Source organism: Mus pahari, chromosome 5, assembly GCF_900095145.1.
Source record: "Mus pahari chromosome 5, PAHARI_EIJ_v1.1, whole genome shotgun sequence".
Classification (NCBI taxonomy): domain Eukaryota; kingdom Metazoa; phylum Chordata; class Mammalia; order Rodentia; family Muridae; genus Mus; species Mus pahari.
The window spans coordinates 24,543,468-24,565,977 of NC_034594.1; the positions used below are offsets into that span (position 1 = coordinate 24,543,468).

Below are 22,510 nucleotides of genomic sequence, written 5' to 3' on the forward strand. Positions count from 1 at the left end.
TCAAAGGTGTTACATTCCTGAAATGAGCTAGAGAAACTAGGATCCTGACTTCCAGATAAAGGGAAAAACAAATACCAGGGCTGGAAGGAAACAAGTATTGGGTGGGCAGTGGCAGGATTCTTAATAAGTAGTAATAGATTTGACTAACAACAGAGGCAGAAGCCAGATAAAGGCAGCTCTTGCATGTTTTATTAGAATGAGGTTTGGCTGAGACTCAATAGCTTAAAACAGACAGAGTCATTTGCATTTTAAAACAGAGTCTTTACTGCCTTCTAACTTACTATGTAGCTCAGACTGGCCTTGAACTCACAGAATCTTCTTGTCTTAACTTCTGAAGTGCTAGGATTATAGGCATGAACCACCACAACTGGCTGAGTTTTGTGTTGTTTTTAGAGGCCTGTTTGAATCAGAGCACTCCCCAGAGCCAAGGGCCCAAACTCTCCTATTTCTTTACTCATAGATAATAACTGTAACAAAACAGACCCTTAAAATAAAGGCAGTTTTATTATAAAAATTTTAAAATGTAATGTAAAAGACAGTCATGGGAACACTGCATAAGATGAAATACTGTGAGAAAGTGAATGGGCACACGTAAATTTTATATTGTCTGTGAAACATACTTAAAAATAATCTTTATAGTAAAGTGTCTTCAGAGCACCATCATTTGACAGAAGATATTTTGCTTATCAGAATTCATCTTTGGCCTGTAATTAAGAACAAAAATGTTAAGAGCCACTAAAAAAATCTTAGGAATCAAGAATGCTCATACCAGATAATTATTTTTTCCTAAAGATGAGAGGAGGGTGGAAAAAAATCCAAGTTTCTTCTAGGTGTTCTAAATGCTCAGGACTATTTCTGGAGGAGCAGAACCCTGTGTTATGGATGGTAAAGGGATGGAGTAAACAGAACAAGATTTGCTACTCTCACTCAAACTTCCCATACTTAGTGGAAGACACTGATATGGTACCCACTCTATCTAAATCATTGAGAGATAGAAGGGAGATGGAACCACCCCATTTTATGAAGAGCCAAAACAAGTATGATTATTCCATTTCATTATTGCCTCTTGTGACTTCATGGGTCTTACAGCATAGAAAGGGATTAGCAAAGATAGTGTACCCTTTAGGGGCTAATGAGTTAGTAGTAATTCATTTCTCAAAAAAGAAAGACAAACCGATAAACAACCAAAATTCCTACTTACAGACTATCAAGGTCTACAAAGTCCCTCCAAGCTGATAAGCTACCAACATTTTAACTAGCATTCAGAATTCCTTCATAGTTCACAGTGATCTGTGAAATGAGCTGGTTCTGCCACACCAGTCGAGCCGGAAAGTGAGTCGTGTTACCTTTCTCCTATGGCATGTGCAAGGGAAGAGGTCATCCTCAGACTGGGGCTCGACCCTCTTCATACCCTCTCGAATTTGGGGCTTGTTCACTTGTAAATTTGCATAGCCCTGTTAAATAGCAATACAAAAGCATGTCTTAGGCAGCTTTTCAAATATGCTCACCAAATGAGACAAGCTGGAAAGTAAAAGGAAATCATTCATTTAATGCATATGTACCCAACAGTGACCCACAGTGTCTTCCACATCTGTTTTAAATGCTCAATACTCTGTGCTGTGAACACTGGCTGCCAATTCCTAATATACCCCTTATTAGTCTACTCGTGTGTGTGTGTGTGTGTGTGTGTGTGTGTGTGTGTGTGTGTGTGTGTAATGTATATGTTGGTATATGAAGACCAGAGTCAGACATCATATAACTTGCTGAGCCACTCTCCACATTATTTTTAGAGGCAGGGTCTCTCTCAGTGAACCTGGAGCCCACTGACTGACTAAACTGGCTGGCTACCAGCCCAGGGGAATTTTCTTATTTCTGCTTTCCAATGCTGGCATTACAGATAATTTTTTCCACAAATAGATACTCTTTATGCTTGTAAATCAAGCGCTTTATCCACTGAGCTATCTTATCTGCTGAGCCCTATCTTGTTTTGTATTTTTGAGACAGGTTGTAACTACAGTTGGCCTAGTGATACGTAGATCACACTGGGATCAAACCTGCAGTAATCCTTTTGTCTTTCCCTCCTGAGTGACAGGATTACAGGTGTGTCCCACTACATCTAGCATATCCACATTTTAAAAACATTTTTTTTTAATTACATATTTGAGTGTGGGTATGTGCATGAGTATGAATACCAAGAGAGGCCAAAGGTATCAGAGGCCCTGATGCTACAGTTGTAGGCAATCGTGAGCTGCCTGACATGGGTGATAGGGGCTGAATTTAGGATCTTTGCAAGAACAGTATGTGCTTTTAGCTGGTGAGAAAATTTATATGACCAAATATTTCCTCACAACTACGTCCTTTTCAAAGTGTAAATAATATTGCATGAAATCCTGCCAAGAAAGAAAATAGAGTCTATTTATTCCTTCCCCACTAAGGCTGCACAACTCTGAGTTATTACCCTTCTTGATTATATTCTTATTCTGCAATGGGCACTGTGCTAGGTATGGATGCTCTACCTTAGCTAAGTCAATGACACAATCCAATGGATGTTTAGATGTTCAAACAGTAATCCCCCGGTCTAGTTCGTTCACTTTACATCGCTCACTCTCTGTCTCCCTTTACCGCCTTCTAAAAGATTATAAACTAGACCAGTATAAATCAGAGACAGACCAACTCTGTTCTGTAGCAGAGCCCAAGACATGATATTCAATATCTGTAAGTCTGAGAAGAGAATCTGTTATTATTACTAGCAAAAGTCTTGTTTACTTATACATTCTTTTTAAAAGATAAGCCTTTTTTTTCTTTTTCTTTTTTTTAATTTTATTTTTTTATTATTGTTATTATTTTCTTTATTTACATTTCAAATGCTATCCTGAAAGTTCCCTATACCCCCCCCGCCCCTGCTCCCCTACCCACCCACTCCCACTACTTGGCCCAGGCGTTCCCCTGTGCTGGGTCATATAAAGTTTGCAAGACCAAGGGGCCTCTATTCCCAATGATGGCCGATTAGGCCATCTTCTGCTACATATGCAGCTAGAGACACAAACCCCGGGGGTACTGGCTAGTTCATATTGTTGTTCCTGCTTGTGGACGTTGTACATCGTGGTGCGGAGCCTAGTGCGCACCACGATGTACAACGTCCACAAGCAGCATAGCCTCACAAGAGTCCGCAATATCAGGGTCCCTTCAGCAGACTCTTGCTGGCATGAGCATTAGTATCCAGGTTTGGTGGCTGATGATGGGATGGATTCCCGAATGGGGTAGTCTCTGGATAGTCCATCCTTTCATCTTAGCTCTAAATTTTGTCTCTGTACCTATATCCTTTCATGAGTATTTTGTTCCTTATTCTAAGGAGGACTGAAGTATCCACACAATGGTCATCCTTCTTGGTTTTCTTCTGTTTTGCATAATGTATCTTCAGTATTCTAAGTTTCTGGGCTAATAACCGCTTATCAGTGAGTGCATATCTAGTGACTTCTATTGTGATTGGGTTACCTCACTAAGGATGATATCCTCCAGATACAAAAAGATAAGCCTTTTAAATCATCAGATATGTGGGATTATACTGTATAAATTCTTGGTCCATGAAAATAAGTTTCAAAAAAAGAGGATAGTTATGCTTTGTACTTTTTTTTTTTAAAGATTTATTTATTACTATATGTAAGTACACTGTAGCTATCTTCAGACACACCAGAAGAGAGCGTCTGATCTCATTATAGACGGTTGTGAGTCACCATGTGGTTGCTGGGATTTGAACTGAGGACCTCTGGAAGAGTAGTCAGTGTTCTTAACCTCTGAGCCATCTCTCAGCGCCTATACTTTGTTTAATTAAAACTTTTTCATATTTTTATTGATTGCCTACCCCGTTATTGCCAAGTATTAAACAGGTCTGATCCTGCTTAGCTCCCAGATTAGATAATCCTGTGCTTGTCTGAGGGAAGTATGACTACAGACCCCTTGAACTCTCAACCTGCCATTTTCTACTTAAGTTTGGACTTGCTTTCCATATATACAGCCCCAGCCTCCAGCGGCAGGCCTAATATCAACACTTTTCACATGAAGTTTTCAACTTTTTTCCCCTTACTGTGCTCAGAACTGAACCTAATGTCTCATGCATGCTAGATATGTACTCTACATACAGTAAGCTACATCCGGAAGCACCAAATACTTTACTTAGTATCTGCATCTTAATTTCTATCAAAGTGGCACATATATGTCCTTATACTAATGTACTTTTAGAACATTTTATGTAATATATTGTTTGCCTACAACATGTTCAGTGCCAAGCAATATGAGGAGTGTACATGTGCATATGTGTGTGTGAAAATACTAACCTGGAACAGTTTGAAGTAATAACAGAATATATCATCACCCATTAGATTATTTCTCGCGAATTCTTGTCCTGCTTTTGCTATCTTCTTTGCCTATAGGAATTTAAAAACCAGACAAACAAACACCCTTTAATGGAACTTTTTTTTTTTTTTTTTTTTTTTGTCTTGTAGACATATACAGACCTAAAGACTACACAGTGAGATGACCCAGAAAACATGTCCTTGGGAGTAGCCTTATGTAGCAAAAGGCACATTTCACAGAGTATGTTTGTTCAGCTCAGAGAGATTTGTAAGATTTGAAAGTACAAGTTGGCATGTGGGATGTCTTAGAGCTAAGCCTCCGTTGGTATAGACAGTTAGATCCAAGCAAAGTAACAACAACTTATCAAGTACACAGAGTGTGAAGCCTTGCATGCTCGCTATTCAGTTTTTAGCATACATTTAGTTCAACCTTACTTGCATTAATAATTCTTCATTTTATTCTATAGTAGTTACTGACATCTATTGCCAGATAGGCACTGCTTATGTCCATGACCAACCTTACTGAAAGAGAAGACACGAACAAGGCCAGAGTTTAGCAGGGTGGTCAGCCAATCTAAAATGTTTATGTTCACCTCGAGGGGAACTGCATGCCACTCTTGGTCAGACAGCATCCCATGGACAGGTAAAAGCTGTATCTGAACATCCCAGTGTCTAGGCATGTTTCCAAACACTCCTGTAACACAGGGGGGCCAGTGGGAGCAAGCCTTCTTGGAAACTGAACTTACCTCTGCATCATGGTCTTTTGCCCACTTGAGCTTTTCCAGCAGATCACTCAGGTTACTTTTGACTGGAATGTAATGTTTCCAGGGCTGCAGCTCATTGTAAAAATGTTCATAGTAGATGGAGTCCTGCTTCAGGACTACACTATCACCTGCCAGCAGATAGGGCAATCGGTATGCTGCCACAGTGCCATCAATATTTATCTGATACTTGTGCTGCAAAATAGGAGCAGATAAGAGCCTTCACTAAATTCCCATTTCTACTATTTTTTTTTCCACCTTCTATGAACCATTTTGCCATCCTCAGACTGACTTTCCCTCTCCATTAAAATTTAGTAAGTTCTCTTATTATACACTGTGTTGACCTAGAGCTAGAGGGTCATTTGATATGGCCCTAAATTTCCCAACACAGCTACATATCTAATTTGGAAGCAGCTAGCAAGTTAACAATATGGATGGCCTAAGGCTACAACATAAAGAAAGGTGGCGCTATAGCTTTTAAGTTCTCTGCTCCTTTGTTGATTTGCACGTGTAGCTACTGACAGCACATTTTGTGCCATGTCAACAGTATTTTTTAAACTATGGCATGGCTATGTATATTTCTTAAGGGAATTAATAAGTTCTGGGGTTAAAACATCTATGAATAATACTACGGAAATGAGTAACTCTGATGTACAAAATTCAACATGCAAGAAGAAGCCAAGTGATGAAATACTGCCCCTGGGGCTAGGAGATGGCTCAGGCAGTAAACCTCTTGCCATGAAAGCAAGAGGACCTGAGTTTGGATGCCCAGAACCTTTTCACAAAAGCTAGGTGTGACCACATGTGCTTGTAATTCCAGTGCTGGTGAAGGGAGATAGGTGGGTCCCTGGAGCTTGAAGGCCAGTCAATCTAGCTTAGCTGACACACTGCGGGCCAAGTCGTAGACTTTGCATCAAAAATCAAGGTGTACGCTCCTGAAGAATGACACCTAAGGCTCTCCTGATCTTTATACACACAGGCTTGCACATGCACATGTACCTATGAGCATATACATCTATCCCTTCTGAGAAGGAATGGGCAATCATGTCTTTTGTTACACTTAAAAAAACATTTCAATACACATATATGAAAAACACGAGCATGTGAATTAATAGCATCCCTAAGGTCTATCTACTGCCATAGAACCCATCAAATGACACATCTGCATCCACAGAGCAAAGGAGCTCACTAATTTCCTATTTTCTCCCACTTTTTTGTTGAACAAAGAACTCCAGAAACGTCGTTGGGGGTGGGAGAGTGGGGTGGCACTGCTTGAAAAGTTGTGAGAAAGAGCTCCACTCCACGGAAAACGTGAGGAATCTACATGCAAGGTGCAGAAAACCATCTGCCATGCCCTGAATGTCCAGGCAGAGCATTTGGATGTGTTTCAAGTCATTCTTCAGCAAAATGCCTTAGAATAGACACCTGTTTTATATCTTGTTATGATGCTATGATTTAGGGGAGAAGTATTTCTAAAATGATTATACACACTTACGAATAAAAACAGACAGGATCTGAGCAAACATACATCCATCGTAAGGGTTAGCTGGAAAAAATAAAGCTTTTTTCCAGGCTCCGAATTCTCTTAATGCCTATTCAATATCAGTGCTGTTTGGTGAATCCAGATTCAGGCCAAATCAAATCTCAGTACTTATTGTGTTTTGTGGCACCTTCCCATTCTCTGTGTCATATAGATTTTAGTTTCCTTTCCCCAAAGTGCATACATTGGAGAGTAGAAAGGGATGTCCATAGATGATGTCATACCTTGAAGAAATCAAAAAATGAAATGTGTTTCACGATGGGCCCATACAGGCTTTCGTCATGTTTAAAGAAGAAGAAATTCGTGAAAGCAGCATCGATGAGCTCTGGGTGTTTTCTGCTAAGCTTCACCAGCTCTAGTCTCTCTTTGCGGCTGTCTCGGCCCCTCCAGACAGCTGTGGAATTCTTACTTTCCCAGGGAGGCCCTGTGTTAGCTTGCACCGACATCATATCCAGACTTACTCTGGAAGACAGAAAACAGAACATGTCTTCCTCCAAAACTATCAGTGCATGAAAGCAGATGGAAAAGAACTCACCAAAGAGAGCAAACCAAGGCTCGGGGTCAACCCTGATCATCTCTCACCGGCCCATGGTTTCTAGAACAGAGTCAGTCAGGTCGTAGGTAGGCATCACAATATCCCTGGATTCTGTGGAGCCACACCAGGAAAAGATCGGCTGAATATTGGAGTTGGATTTCTTTTTTTCCAAAGGCCAGTCTCCCAAATTAACAAAAAATTCCACATCTGGCATCCTCACCTAGAGGTGGGGACAACAAGAGTTTATTCATAGTTTTTGCATTGCACATGATCATATATTTATCAGTTAAAATTAGCATTTGGAACTAAGCTTGAGTGTGCTTATCTATAATTGTAGCATCTGTGGGGCTCAGGCAGGATGATCATGAGTTGAATGCTGGTGTGCTAAATTGGCTAAGTAAGGCTAGATTGGGCTACATAGTTCAGAGCCAGTATGGGCAATATACTGCCTCAAAATATGAAAAAAAAAAGGGGATCTGTGTATGAGTATAAGCAGACATGATATATATGATACACATATATGAAAAGGTCACAATGAAGCCCATCGTTCAGTATGGTAATTTAACAAAATTAGTCATTGCACAAAAAAGGCCAATCTTTCCAATTTTAGGCAATGCCAATCACATCATTTCAGGTTAAAAGGCCAGAAACCTTTCAGAATATGGCATTTGTATAAGTACCTTCAATTTGCTTTCTGTGGTGTCCAAGTTGGCCATCAGACTTACTACAAAATCAAGAAACTGACAATGATGATTTCTATTGTTCTAATATTGCCAAGAATCTAATGAGATCATAGAGATGGTGGAGAGAGAAGAGGGTGGAGAGAGGGAGGGAGGGAGTGGTTCTGGGAAATACAGCACTTGGGGCTTTAGCCCTGGGTTCCTGTTAATGAGGCAGAGGCATTTTCTTTCTATGTGTACCATTGCTATAGATTGACTTAGAAGATATATATGCCAGTCCTAAATCCAAATGTCTTAGAGTTACTTTATTCAGAAACTAGTCTTTGCTGATGTAATTAGTTAAGACGAGGCCACACAAGTATGTGGGATGGGATTGTCAATCTAATATGATTGGTATCTTTGGGAGAGGAAAGGGAAGGGGACAGGAGGAGACCCAGAGACTCTGATTCCTGAGGGCAGACGGCTATGTGACAAGAGGTAGAGATTAGACTGACAAAACTATGAACAAAGGAGCACCCAGAGTATAGGACCACAAGTGGCCAGACAGAGGCGGGGAAGAAGGCTGCCAGGATTTTAGGAGTGGGACCCTTTCAACACTTTGATTTTTGATTAGTGGTCTCCAGAACCATCCTCTGCTTTTTAAAGGTACTAGATATGGCTGTCCTTAGAATCTAGTACATATATTAGGAAAAAAATAAACATTAGAATAGCAATATAGAAGGCACCAGAAGAGAACACTTTATATTGATGTTAACAATGTTTTGAAAAATTAAATTATACTAACCTTTCTAGTCAATGAAAGTAGTATTGCATCCATGAAAATCCTAAAGCCAACATGCTCACCATGGGTCTTGATATAAACCTAGAAGAGAAGCTGACATTTACTACATGTGTGGAAAGGGACTGGCAGATATGGCTTAAAAAAAAAAGCTTCTCAAAATATGTACATAGAATGATGTTTAAAAAAAGTAGCCAGATATAATCAAAAGGTCAAGATATTACAGAGTCCAGAAAACAAAGCTCAATCATATTGTACCTTATTGTCCTTTAAGGTATAGTGACACAGGCTTTGCCTCTGACCAAATCGTTTTGGGATTTCTGCTGCAATCTTTTCAGGATCAACAGTAGGGAAATGTGCCAGATCTTTCTGAATCTGAGTGATCGTTTCTGAACAGTTCATCTCCCGCAGCCAGGCCGCACTGTCTTCCAAAGGACAGTCACAGTTCTCATGGTAAACTGGTCCTATTTACAGAGACAGCAGTATAACACAGCGGTGAACATCTCACTTAACACCTGAATCACAATGAAGAAATGTTCGATGAACAATCAACTTTCTATCTAGTCAAGTCACCACAGCTCTCCTTCCTATATTTTTCTACTCTGGCCCACTTTGCACAGGTGAAAACCAAGTCAATGGGTGGTATACATGCTCTACGTAGATGTAATTCATTTGCCTTTATACTCCACATAATCATCATGGGACTGGAGATACAACTTGGCAGAGACTGGAGTTACGTTTCCAGGACCTATGATGACCTATAACTTCAGGCATAATGTACCCAATAACCTCTGTGATACCTGCACATGTGTGAACATACCCTCATTATAGGCACACATATGTATTTATAAATATATGTCATGAAGGGTAAAAGTGATATGAATTACTATTTTACTGGTTTATTATAAACACAACTTCTTTGGGTGTTTATGGGCTAGAGAGATGGCTCAGCTATTAAAAGCTATGCTCACAATCAAAAATATAAAGTACTGTTCTCAATAGAAAAACCATTGCCAGTAAAATAGAAAAAACAAAGGACTCCAACCTTGGTTTTTTTCCTTTCTCCCTTCCTTTCTTTTTTTTTAAAGAAAGAAATATAAGGAAGCAAAGGTAATCCTATAAACTTGTTACCTCATTAATGCCAAAATGAATAAATTATGCATTTATAAAAATAATGCTCACATAACATAATAATTGGAACTGGAACTGTGATATTCCTTTCGGATATCCTCAGATTCCAACCTGATCCAGTCAATAGATGACAATGGGATTTATATACATTTTAATACTTTGTAGGCTGGACTGTACTACCAAGGAGTCCCAGTGGAATGTAAAAGAATTTATACAGTTAAAAAAAAATCGTAATTTTCTTGTGTTTCTATCTCCCCATAGAAAGGGGAAAATGTTGTTGTTTTTTTTTTTTTTTTAATCACAAAGCTCTCTTCTCATCCCTATGGGGGAAAACAGCAGAGAATGTCTTTGACATAGTGGCATGACAATGACAACCAAAGCAATAGTTAATGCCTTTCTCTGCTCCAAGCCATCTGGCTGACCTGGAACATACAACATGGACTAGGCTGGCCTCAAACTCTTAGAGGTAACCTGCTTCTCACCCTCCTCAGGGCACTGGGATTAAAGGCATGTGCCACCCCACCTGGCAATCTTAGTGATGAGTATAAGTTACTTAATTAGATCATTCCTTCAAGAATTATCCGTGACTACATATTTAACTTGATCATTCAGTCAGGAGTTACAGTCAGTCTTGAACTGCAATATGGGTGCTGGGAACCAAACTCAGCTCCTTTGGAAAAGCAGCCAGTGTTCTTAATCACTGAGCCATTGCTTCAGCCCTGTAAATTCTTTTTTAATCCTAAGATTTACACAAACATGCACACAAAATAAATAAGAAGTCTGAAGTAGTACAACAGATGGTAATAATGATTAAGTATGATTTTTTTGAGACTGTTTCAATTTCATATGTGCACATACCACATATAAATTATTTTATACACATATGTATATGTCATATCTTATTGTAAGCTGTGTTCCAAATGGTTTATAAAACCTTGTTGTAAATTATGAATTAAAAACCTCCCTAGTGGCTACACATTTATTATTATACATTATGTGTATGTGCATCTAATTATGCACACATGAATGCAGGTGCCTGTGTAATATAGATATCCTCCTCCTTGAAGCTGAAGTGCCAGGCAGCTCTGAGCCTCCTGGCATGGGGGCTGGATCCAGACTTGGTCCTCTGCAAGTGCTTTTCACTGCCGAGCCATCTCTAGCCATCTCTCTAGCTTTTTAACTTGATTCTTCTCACAGGTGTGTCCTCAAGGAGCAGCTTTTCTAGTAATGTTGCTTGGTCTTTAGTCTTTAGTGAGTTATAATCCCCATGTAAATAAGCAATCTCTCTCTTTTGCCTAATTTAGTAATAGAAGAACAACTAGGTTTTTTTTCATTTAGTGAAAAAATATGCTAAGTTTTTAGACAGAAATCTTATTGATGCAATGACGTGCATTTTTGTATACAAATCCTACAATAAAATTTTGTTTCAAAATACCTCTTAAAACATAAGGAGACTCGGCAACATGTTGCCCATGGTGTTTAACCTCTATCTTCAGATTTCTGTAGCTGGCGTACATTCTATATCTTACTATGAAGGACCCATCCTTTCGATCTAAAACCTGGACACCAACTCTCGTGAACTGCTCATCGGGTGCTGAGACTTTAACCTGGAACACCTTTTCACCTGGAGAAGATGTAAACCTGTTATGGAAAACAATGAGATATGAGGCTTAGTTTTTTTTTGTTTTTTTTTTTTTTTAAGTTTTTCCGAGACAGGGTTTCTCTGTCCTGGAACTCACTCTGTAGACCAGACTGGCCTCGAACTCAGAAATCCACCTGCCTCTGCCTCCCAAGTGCTGGGATTAAAGGTGTGCACCACCACCACCCGGCGAGGCTTATTTTTAAGATCAAATGCACACTACTTATTCTCTTTAATCTGTAAAGGCCAGACATCCTGTTATATCCTGATTTTAAGATATTGTTGCTTGCTTCTCTCTTAGGCTTTTAGGACCAGAACCAATATGATGGAACAAAGATAAAAAAAGATCATAATAACATAAAATACTAGTTGCCAGGAAATAACATTTATGACTAGCAATCTATTTAGCATACCAAACAGAGCAGTATTCCTATCAGTACTATTAATTCATAATCAGCACATCTGGCAATTTGTCATTTGTAAAATGTTTACTCTAAGGACACCTTATTTGAAAAATTGTTTCTTAATGGCTCAAAATAAAATCCAGTATTTGTGGGGCTAGGGAGATAGCTGAATGGTTAAGAGCATTTACCGTTATGTAAGAGACATAGTTCAGTTCCTAGTACCCGTTGTCCTTAAGGCTCACAACCATCTGCACTTTCAGCTCAAGGAGATTCAAGGCCCTGTTCTGACTTCCTCCAGCACCTGGGTGTGAGTATACACCCTCACCCACATCATATAATTAAAATATTACTACTAATAAAAGTCTAACAAATATACCAGTTCTCTAAGTTATGTTTAGTTACGGGGAAAATCAAAATAACTGGTCATCATGTTAGCAACACAAGTGTTTTGGACTGAATATTCCTGCATTTGGAATGCGTTTAGTTTTTAGTGTTTGGCTTTCCCATTTAAAAATAACGGACGTTTGTTTAATATTGCTCTCATTCTAGCAATATTATTTACACTATACATATTTCAGAATTATTAAGTCACAGAGAAAAGTTGATTTGGAAGGCAAAAGTCTATTATAACCAGATGTAGACAGCACTCAAGAATTCTGGAATGTAAACGCTCAGCAGTAAAGACGAGTCGGGGGCATATAAAAATGAAGGACAAAACCAAAATAAATAAACAACAGGTACAAACCCCCCTCAAGTTATTTTAAACCGCGATCTCAAATAGTTGAGGAGTAATTTCTCCACTTACTGTTTCCCTGAGGTATCCACAGCCCGAATGTAGAAATAGCGGGCAGGAAGGACCACGTGTGCTTTTAGCCCGGGTCCCCATATTTCGCTCTTCTCTGGGCTCAGCCGCCTCTCTCCGCCGGTCTGGGTAAGTGCTGGCACAGTCCCCAGAAAAAGGCAGGAAAGCAGCGAAATGCTGAACATTTACAAGACCTAGTCTTGGAAGATCCACGAATAAATGCAAACGTGCTAAGTGGACGGAGCTAGCCTGGGTAGGTAGGAGTACGGTGGTCAGTCCTAGCAGCAAAGTCCCTAAAGTGTCGCTTGACGTGCGGGGTCCGCGCGTGGGACTACGCTGTGCCCAAAAGTGTCACAACCCGAGCGGTGGCATGTCCAGGAGAAGGATGCCACACGTTCTGCTGAACCTGGTTAAGGACCGCAGGCTCCTCTTTCTCCGGACAATGACAAACTTGTGTTACTCTTGCCCCTAGAGCATCACTTTGGGAACGAATCCGCCGCAAGTTCTAGCCAAGGTGAGAGGAGAAGGATTGGCCTGCTCTGTGACCAGTCTTAGTAAGGTCTTCCGCTAGTGGATGAGTGGGTCAGAGTGGAAAACGCGTCCCGGGCCCTTAGCTTCCTGGGATATGTAGTCCGCCATAGGACTAGCGGAAATCCTGCCAGGAGTTCACCCCCAACTACTTTCGTCCCTTCCCTCCGTCCCTCACCTTCCCTCCTCCCTTCCCCCTTCCTTCCTTTCTACTTTTTTCAACTTTGGAGCACGGCTTTCTGGCAACCCTTAACTACTACAGTTGCGCATCTGGCATGTCTGGAGTCACAGCAAAGATTTCCCAACTTATATTTTGTCCAAGGTATCCACCGCAAACGGCAGGTATATATTAAACGCTGAAAGGGAGGTAGGTGTTATCAATGATACCCAATCACTCGATGTCAAGGTCCTGGTGCTATTCTGGTGCGCTCAATGGGACGAAAGATTCTGGGCCTTGGGTAGGAGACTTGAGGATGCAGATCTGGTGTTGTCTTGCAGCACCAGAGTTCCGGGACCCAACAGGAACAGAGGTATTCCCCAGCGGAGGGCCGAGCCCAGGCACAGCGGTGCGCTCCGCCTCTCCGTTGAGCCGTCACTGCCTCGTTGCAGGACAACCCCCACCCCCGCCGCGCCCCTGGAAGGATCTGGGTCGAGCTGAGTCTCTGAGGAGAGGTGTAAGGGATAGAAATCACCAGAACAAAGCTCGGCCTGGGGGTGCATCCGTGGGTATCCCTGTACTCTCTTCAGGAGCGGGTCTCCACGCTGCGCTAGCGGATCCCAGGCACCCGGCCTGCAGTGGCCATTCTCTCTTTGCACCCTCGCTTCTCGGCCAGTGAGGTCAAGAGGAGTAGCAGGCTTTGTCCTCCCTCCACGGGGTAAGGGGCGTGGAAAACATAGATCCCCCGTGGCTCGGTGAGCTAAAGTCGGCCTGGTTGTGAGCCAAGGCTAGGGGATTATTTTTTTTTCCCCCGCTATTGTTATTATTGGTGATATACTCATTCATCGCGGCCTCCCCTCCCAGCTCTCGGGCTGTCACTGCCTGCGTGCCACCAGCCTCTCCAGCCCCTAGCGCGTAGGAAGCGGCCCCCTACAGGCCTGCGCGCTCCCCCTCCTGGCGAGCCTTTTCTTCCGGCTGGGAGTGAGGGAGCAGGCCGGGAGGAGGTTAGAAGGCTTTAGGTCTGGTCTTGGCCGGTGAGGACTAGGGACGCCTGGCACTGGGTTGACCACCGCAGGACAGTTGTGGGAACCCGGCACAGTAGCGCTGCAGCAGTTGCACTTGCGACGCCCCTGTTCTCCCGGTTCTCCTCCACCTGCACCTTTGTCACCTTCAGGTGGCTTCAGAGCCTCAAAGAGGGGGCAGTGGGAAGTCTCTTGGCTCCTCAGAGCCTGAACTCCAAGAGAGCATCATGTGCTGCATGAATCTCTACTCACAGGTAGGCCTCCCAGGTCTGGTCTGATGGTCTAGGCAAGGGCGCTGATAGAAAAGGGGGGCGGGGGGGGGCGACCTGGCTGCTGTCTTAGCGGCTCTCATCAATCCTCAGCAAAACACTTTTCCGGGTCTCAGTTGCTTTCTGTGCAGAATATTGATTATACTGTTTGTGATATGTGGAAGGCTTTACTGAGATTTTATAGGATGTCTGGCTCTCTACTGAATGTGATACTTCAACATGTAGACACGAAAGGCACATAAACGGAAAAGAATATAACTCAGGCGATCGATATCGGCTTTGCAAACAGTGTGTTTATTTGACAGAACTGTTCATTCCAAAGACTTTCACAAGTCATTCATCTAATGCCGTCCTAGAAGCTTGGGGTTCATACTGCTTATGAGATACTGTGAATCGACTGAGGAATTGAGTGGTATTCCGAAAGTCTTAATATGTTAATCAAAAGGAGGAAGAACAATTTCAATAATGCCTAATGCATTGTAGGTACCTAAAAATGTTTGTTAGACCTGGCTTCTACAAAGACTAGGCCTGGAGATACAATTTCCAGGAAAACTAGACTTTCAGGAGTTAACCATTTGTATACACACACACACACACACACACACACACACAAGTTTAGAAAGCTTAATCATATTCTAGAAAGAAAAGTTCCTTAATATGGATAGGGTATCTGGCCTAGTTAGAACAGCAACGAAAAGTTCTTCAGAAAGTGACGTTTGAGTATAACTTTGAAAGATGGATGAGAATGAGTAACTAGTAAGGGGCTACAGGAACATTCAGAAAACCAAAAAGTAATTCTGTGGAAGGACAGAAGAAGGTATGTAGGGTAAGGAGTTGATCTTTTGCTTCAATAGCTGAGGGCCTTAGGCAGAAAATTTCTATGAGCATATATATGTAGCAGACTTTACTATTTGATGTCTATGTAGGGATCAGACTAGAAAGAACAGCTCAAAGGGTGGGTGGCATGAAGTTATAAGATAAAGATAAAAGCAGATATAAACCCCAGATAGGTGCAGATACAGTGATGGGCAATCAATCAGCCCTTCATAACTCAGTTTTTGCTGAGACTACCATTGCATCTTACTAGAATAATCTATGTCTGTAATGGTCTTGTTTCCAGTAATTGTGGCTTTCTTCATTTTAAGAAAGCAGGCTCTGAGTGAAGCCCTTCAGAGTTTAACTGCAAAGGGTAGAGATGTAGATCAGTCATGGTTTTCAAAGAAGTAAAATGCCAGCGTGGCTTCTGGGTCATTATTTTTCATTTTCTGTGAATATCTTCTGATATTTCATAATTTTTCTACAATATACTTTACTTGTGTCACCAAACCTATATATATATATATATATATATATATATATGTATGTATTTTCAGAGATATTCACATGAAACAGTGGTTCAAATAAGGAAATGTTGATACCTTTCATTTTCAGTGACAACTATGTAAAATATATCTTCAGGTAGATGGCAGGTTTGTTTTTTTAAGATAAAATTAGAAAAAAGAGATTATTTTTATTCAGTGACCATTGCTTAAAGCATACAATCCAAAACCAGATGGTTGCATGTTTTATAAATCAAGTGTTTTATTCTTAACAGCTTCATCTTCTAGCAATTTCCATTGTATTTTTTCATTCATAAATGAAGCTGTTTCCCTTGGCAATGTTATTTGTTTAGCTTTGGTTATTTGAGCTAGGGTCTTGCCCAGTGTGTACTGGGCTAGATCAGAAGTAGCTGTGTAGTTAAGTCTAGAGTAGATCTTACAGCAGCCCTCTTGTATCTGCATCTCGAGTCTTGGAATTACAGAAATGGGCTACCACATTCTATTTTGACCATACTTTTTTTCTTTCCATATGTTCCAAATGAGCAAAAAAATCATCAAACTCTGGTACATTGTACTAGTCCCATAGTCAAAATTGTATTCAAGGTGAGCCAGGCAGTGATGGCAAGGTGAGGTTAATGTCAGGTTGTGATCTACAAAAGGTAGGGCCTTGGGTGCCTGGGATGTACTGATTCAAGCTTTTCCACTGCCCCAGCTGACCATCTGTTGTTTCCCATCATTCCACACCCAACCACAGACACATTATACCCCTCTACCACACAGCTTTCAAAGAAGAACGTGAGCATCACAAACAGGAAGTGGTTAATGGAGAAGTGGAGAAATTCTGTGCTCAGAGCAAAGAAAGCAGTGTGGTCTGCAAACCTCATGCATTGTACATCCCTTTGAGTCTTCTTCCACTGTCACCATCACATCACACACAGAATGAGGAGAAAGCTCAGACACTACCTGTAGACACACTAAGACCTTTTTACCAAACAGTATTCTAAAGAAAAGCACCCCAGATGCCACCTTTGGTGATAATGTACGCACATCCTGTGAGCCACTGTTACCTGAAGATGAGAAAAAAGCTGACGTGAAGTTGTGAGAAGGTACATCTCATAAGGGGTGCTCACTCTGCACAGATAGGAGTCCTTTCCTAGGAGTGTTTCCCCTTAGATTCCATAATGGTGAAAGTGCCTTTGCCCCTTTCTTTCAGAAGATACTGGAGATTCCTGTTTATCGTCACATCTGTTCATTAGAGACTCAGACACAGGCTTGTGCCATTCAATACTTTTATAATGGTTATTAAACAAATCATAATCTGTGATTATTTTCATTTCTGATGAGGAGATAGATTAATAATTAAACCCATGGCTGGGTTTAGTCTCTCATGCACTGTGTGGTCACTAGAGCCTGGAAAGCCGGATCTCACCCTGCATTTGGTTTCCTGTGATGTTGTACCTCAGCAAGGACTTGCTCCTTTGTAAGGCTTTAATAACTTCTTTGAATGGCTTCTTTGGCTATTCAACTTTACTATTTTCTTCCTCAGAGGAATCAGGTCAGACTTGAAGCCTAGTTTTCCCTGAGACTGATCAGAAGGTATCAGCAGTAACTTTAAATTGTAAATTTTATTTGTTGAACATATTCATTATCATGATATATGTTTTACCTCTCCATACATTTTTCTCTTCTGGTCAGTACAATACTTTAGGCAATATTATTTAAACTTAATTCACACACTCTGGTGGCTTGAGTATGCCTAACCCAGGGAGTGGACTATTTGGAGTTGTGGCCTTGTTGGAGTAGGTGTGTCACTGTGGGTGTAGAATGCTTTAAGCATGGCTCAATGGGCCATCCTAGTAGGAATATGGAAGATGTTGTTGGTGAGGGTGATTTGAACTGTGGAAGCCTGGCTCTAGAGATTTCAGAGAAGAATTTTCATATGTAGCCAAGAGACTATTCGTGTGATATTTGGTGAAGACTGTGGCTGCTTTTTTGCCCTTGTCTGAAGAGTCTGCCTAAGGCTAAGGTGAAGAGATTTAGATTAATTTCTTTGTTAAAGAAAGTCTCAAAACATCCTGATATAACTTCTCTTTTATAAAGACTGATTTAATGAAAAGAAGCAAGCTGAGAAAGGAAAAATATAAAATATATGGTTCAAGTATTAAAGGGGTACTAGGAAGTGAAATGGAGCTGAATCCTGAATCATGGATATTCAATTGAATTAAGTGGGTGACCTTGAGGCAGGAGTCCACCCAGCTAAATTTAGGTCCAGGCATGGTAGTATACAAGCCTTTAATCCCAGGAGTCAAGGCAACCAGATCTCTGAGTTTAAGGTCAGCCTAGGACAGAGAAGGTTGTAGGTGAAGAAAATCTTAAGTGCAGGCATGGTGGCATACACCTTTAATTCCAGGAGACATCTCTTGAGTTCAAAGTCAGTCTACAGAACAAGTTCCAGGACAGCCAAGCTTATGAAGTGAAGGAGTTGGAAAACAGAAAGCTGGTAATAGAATATGAGGGGCAAGGGGGGTATGTTCTAATCCCAGCAAGCAGCAGAACTCAGCAGCTTTGACCACGTGGCTCTGGCTTTAAAGTCCAGAATAGAAGGGACTACTGGAACAATTGATACTGGTTAGCTGGAACTAAGAAATTAGTGGTGATTAAGAAGAGACCAGTATCACTGAGGTGTAATCTGGTGTTTTCTGAGAGCACAAAGAAGCTATGTTCCAGAGATAGACAATGTTGTACCTCATGCTACAGCTGGACTTGGTAATGTGTAAGAACCACCCAAGTTGTACTGGATTTGAAGGTATGGAGGAGTCATGGAGAGCAGCTGCAGCTGTGTGAGAGGCCATGGAAGGCCATTGGTGAAGGTGCAACATTAGTTGTAGTTGATGGCCCAGGACTGAAGGGTTCATGCAAAGAAGTTGAGGCTTGGCTCCATGTAGAGAGCCTATGAGAGGCTATTGGTGAATCCAAGTTGCAGTGGAAGACCCCAGGATACTGGAGATGCCAGTACCATGGGATGATCACCAAGAACAGCAGCAGCAGTGGAGTAGAGTCAACCAGAGCCTAGAGTGCTACAGAGGGCAGAGCTGGAGATGTGACCCAAGCCCTTTGAAAGAGTCCAGAAGATCATGTGTGGATCTCAGATATTGGAAAGAAAAGCTGTAATATTGAAGTGGCCTTGGATCCCCTAAGATGTTTGAGATTCCAGAACTGTGGAATACCTGCCAAGGAAAGCTGCTAACGGGGTGGAATCACCCAGGAGAAAAAAAAAACTTTGTTGCCATCAGTAATGATGAAAAGAGGGGGTAGAGATATGAAGACAACTTTGACATAGACATGGAGATGCAGAGTTTGGATTTTGCCCAGCTGGTGCCCTGTCTTGTTTTGGGGATTACGGTTAAGTGATTGGATGAATCTCAGAAGAGACTTTGACCTTTGGACTTTTAACATTGTTGAGACTGCTATAGACAATGGGGACTTTGGAAGTCGGAGTAAGTGTACTTTTTTATTATCCTGTGTTTAGGTATGGCCCTATAGACTCATATGTTTGAGCAAGCCTATGGGTCCATGGAGTGGAATGTAGTGGTTTGAGTATTCCTATCTCAGGGAATGGCACTATTAGAAAGTGTGGTCTTGTTAGAGTAGGTATGTCACTGAGGGTGTGGGCTTTAATACCCTAGTCCTAGCTGCCTAGAAGTCCAGTCTTCTCCTAGCAGCTTTCAGATGAAGATGTAGAACTCTCAGCTCCTCCTGCACCATGCCTGCCTGGATGCTGCCATGCTTCTGCCTTGATCATAATGCATTGAAACTCTGAACCTGTAAGCCAGCCTCAGTTAAATGTCATCTTTTAAGCAGTTTCCTTTGTTATGGTGTCTGTTCACAGAAGTAAAACCCTAACTAAGACACACACTATAAATCACTCATTACAATGTACATTTCCGTGGCTTTTTAGGATATTACCTAAGTTGGACCTTTACTGTGTTAGTTATGGAATATTTCCATTATTTTAAAGAAAAAGCTCATCTTGTTGAACCTTTCATTCCAATTCAACTGCTAAAGTATAATGTGCTTTGCAGACTTGTCCTGCCTGGAGATCCTAGACTGTTAAGAGACCAGCTCCTTTGTGATTGGCATGCTTCCAAAGTCCATTCATCTTGTATCATGACCAGTAGTTCTTTTTATTGCAAAGTAGAATTTTACTAAATACGTGTGGCACTTTTATCCATAAGTCAGCTGCTAGGCTTTGGGTTGTTTTCATGGGCATTCATGGGCATGGTTTAATGATTTCTATATGTATCCAGAACAGAACTTTTCATCTTACATGGGAAGTGTTGAAATGTATGAACACTGCTCTGTAACCCTATATCATTTTATATCCTTGAAAGCAGCTTATGAAGGATCTGATTCTCCACACATTTTCTAATGCTCATTGTTGTCTATGTCTGTGTTTTTGTTTTGTTTTGTTTTGGTTTTGGTTTGTTTTTTTTTTGAGACAGGGTTTCTCTGTGTAGCCCTGGCTGTCCTGGAACTCACTCTGTAGACCAGGCTGGCCTCAAACTCAGAGATCTGCCTGCCTCTGCCTCCTGAATGCTGGGATTAAAGCCGAGCACTACCACTGCCTGGCTTTATGTCTTTTTTCTTATAGACATCTTGGTGGGTATGAGTTGGCAAACCATTGAGGTTTTGATTATGTTTCCATAGCAACTAATGATGATGAACTTCTTTTCATGTATTCATTGTTCAGATGTGACTTCCCCATTTTAACTAGGTTATGTGTATTTTCTCCTTATAATTTTTTAAACTAATTTTTGTGTGTATGCATTCGTGTGTGTGTGTGTGTGTGTGTGTGTGTGTGTTCCTGCCTCTCCTTACCCAGAGCTGGCATTATGGTTTATACAGCTTCTTATTTATCTATTTTTTTAATGTGGGTGCTGGAGATCCAGCTCAGATCCTCATATTTGCGTGACACACACTTAACCAACTAAGCCATATTCCCTATCTGCAAGCTCATCTTTAATGTAAGATAGATCTCAGGATGTATGGTCATAAAATCAATATGCATTGAGTGCAGGTATATGAATCATACTCACTATAATGTTTATTGACATTCATCATGCCTGCTGAATAGTCAATCAGTCTTTCTTCTCTGTCTTTTCTTAGGATCCCATTTGTCAACTCTCAAGCTCTTTTAGAATCCTGTGAACATTTGCCAAAGTTTTTTTTTTTTTTTTTTTTTTTTTTTTGAAAGAGAGGGTTGTGGCTTCTTCCTAGGAACAGAGACATCAGCATTTGCTCTCATGCCTAACGCCACTGAAGCTGGAAAAGCCACTGATTCTGGACATGGTGAGCACACATCTGAGAACAAGTCACCAGAGGAGAGTCTACAAGGTGCTGTACCATCTTTCTACACAAGTGCCTCAGGAGCACCCGTAGGCCCCCGAGGAGATGGGCATTATCCATCGAGTTGTCCAGTGACTCATACTCGAGAGAAAATTTATGCCATCTGCTCAGATTATGCCTTCCTCAACCAGGCAACATCAGTCTACAAAACTCCTAGCCTAGCCCACTCTGCTTGCCTCCCTGATAACACCTCTCTTTCTGCTGGAAATAGTACAAGATACATTGGAATCTCAACTAGTACATCAGAAATAATCTGTAATGAAGAAAATAACTTGGAAAACTTATCCACTAGCATGGGCAAGCTACCTCTAGCATGGGAAATTGATAAATCTGAATTTGATGGGGTGACTACAAATTTGATACATAAATCAGGTAAGAAGGAGCTATGAAGTTTACAAGTAAGAACCATCAGAAACAAATGCTGTCTGTTGCTAAGTCTTCCAATGAAATGTTTTCTGTTGCTAAGCCAGCAGCATCACTGCCGTCTTATCCATCATTGCAGTTTTTGGTTTGGTTTTTGTTTTGTTTCATTTTTAAGTAAACCTAGACATAGTTAGTCCCTGCCTGTGTTGCCCATGGAAACCTCTAATATCATATGTGCATTTGAGCAGCTTTGAAAATCAAAAAGAATGAAATATAAGTATTAAAGATAAGAACACAGTAGCTTCAAAAAAAAAAGCTACTGACATAACTAGAATATTACCGTTATCTTGTAGTTTTGCAGAGATGTGATAATATTTTCTTTCTTTTCTTTTTTTTTTCAGTTTGGTTTTCAAAACCTATTTCACGGTATCCCTTGCTTTTTGGTTTTTTTTCTTTTTAATTAAACAATTTTTTATTAGATATTTTCTTCATTTACATTTCAAATGCTATCCTGAAAGTCCCCTATACCCTCCCCCCTCCCTGTTCCCTTACCCACCCCACTCCCACTTATTGGCCCTATTCCACTGTACTGGGGCATATATAGTTTGCAAGACCAAGGGGCCTCTCTTCCCAATGATGGCTGACTATCTTCTGCTACGTATGCAGATAGAGACAAGCTCTGGGGGTACTGGTTAGTTCATATTGTTGTTCCACCTATAGGGTTGCAGACCCCTTCAGCTCCTTGGGTACTTTCTGTAGCTCCTCCATTGGGGGCCCTATGTTCCATCCTATAGATGACTGTGAGCATCCACTTCTGTGTTTGC

At 41.1% G+C, this 22,510-nt stretch overlaps 2 protein-coding genes across 6 annotated transcripts in view; one reads left to right on the forward strand and one right to left on the reverse strand.

Annotated features, from left to right (window-relative positions):
* Window positions 1–485: 485 nt before the first annotated feature.
* Poglut2 (protein O-glucosyltransferase 2) lies at window positions 486–13,315 on the reverse strand. Its single transcript, XM_021197803.2, has 10 exons — window positions 12,626–13,315; window positions 11,213–11,418; window positions 8,905–9,110; window positions 8,653–8,730; window positions 7,236–7,408; window positions 6,878–7,115; window positions 5,099–5,308; window positions 4,335–4,424; window positions 1,347–1,454; window positions 486–704 (listed from the first exon to the last, which is right to left on the reverse strand). The coding sequence occupies exons 1-10, from the start codon at window positions 12,805–12,807 to the stop codon at window positions 687–689; spliced, it is 1,509 nt and encodes a 502-aa protein (XP_021053462.1). The 5' UTR covers window positions 12,808–13,315; the 3' UTR covers window positions 486–686.
* Bivm (basic, immunoglobulin-like variable motif containing) overlaps window positions 13,267–22,510 on the forward strand; it is a 25,375-nt gene continuing 16,131 nt past the window's right edge. Inside the window, exons 1-3 of one of the 5 annotated variants that reach the window (XM_021197724.2) lie at window positions 13,267–13,517; window positions 14,482–14,583; window positions 21,084–21,695. In XM_021197724.2, coding sequence (XP_021053383.1) covers window positions 21,221–21,695 — 475 coding nt within the window. In that variant the 5' untranslated portion in view covers window positions 13,267–13,517; window positions 14,482–14,583; window positions 21,084–21,220. Of the gene's footprint in view, window positions 14,584–21,083; window positions 21,696–22,510 lie in introns of all 5 variants that reach the window. The other 4 variants (XM_029538243.1, XM_029538246.1, XM_029538244.1 and 1 more) reach the window with 4 other exon arrangements.

What these genes read in the sequence shown, in the direction of transcription:
- Poglut2 (XM_021197803.2), bottom strand. Translation starts at nt 12,807, where the DNA reads ATGTTCAGCATTTCGCTGCTTTCCTGCCTTTTTCTGGGGACTGTGCCA. An exon ending in GTGGATACCTCAGGGAAACA is followed by an intron (nt 11,419 to 12,625) that starts GTAAGTGGAGAA and finishes TTTCCATAACAG; the next exon opens with GTTTACATCTTCTCCAGGTG. An exon ending in CAAAAGACCATGATGCAGAG is followed by an intron (nt 4,425 to 5,098) that starts GTAAGTTCAGTT and finishes AAATTCCTATAG; the next exon opens with GCAAAGAAGATAGCAAAAGC.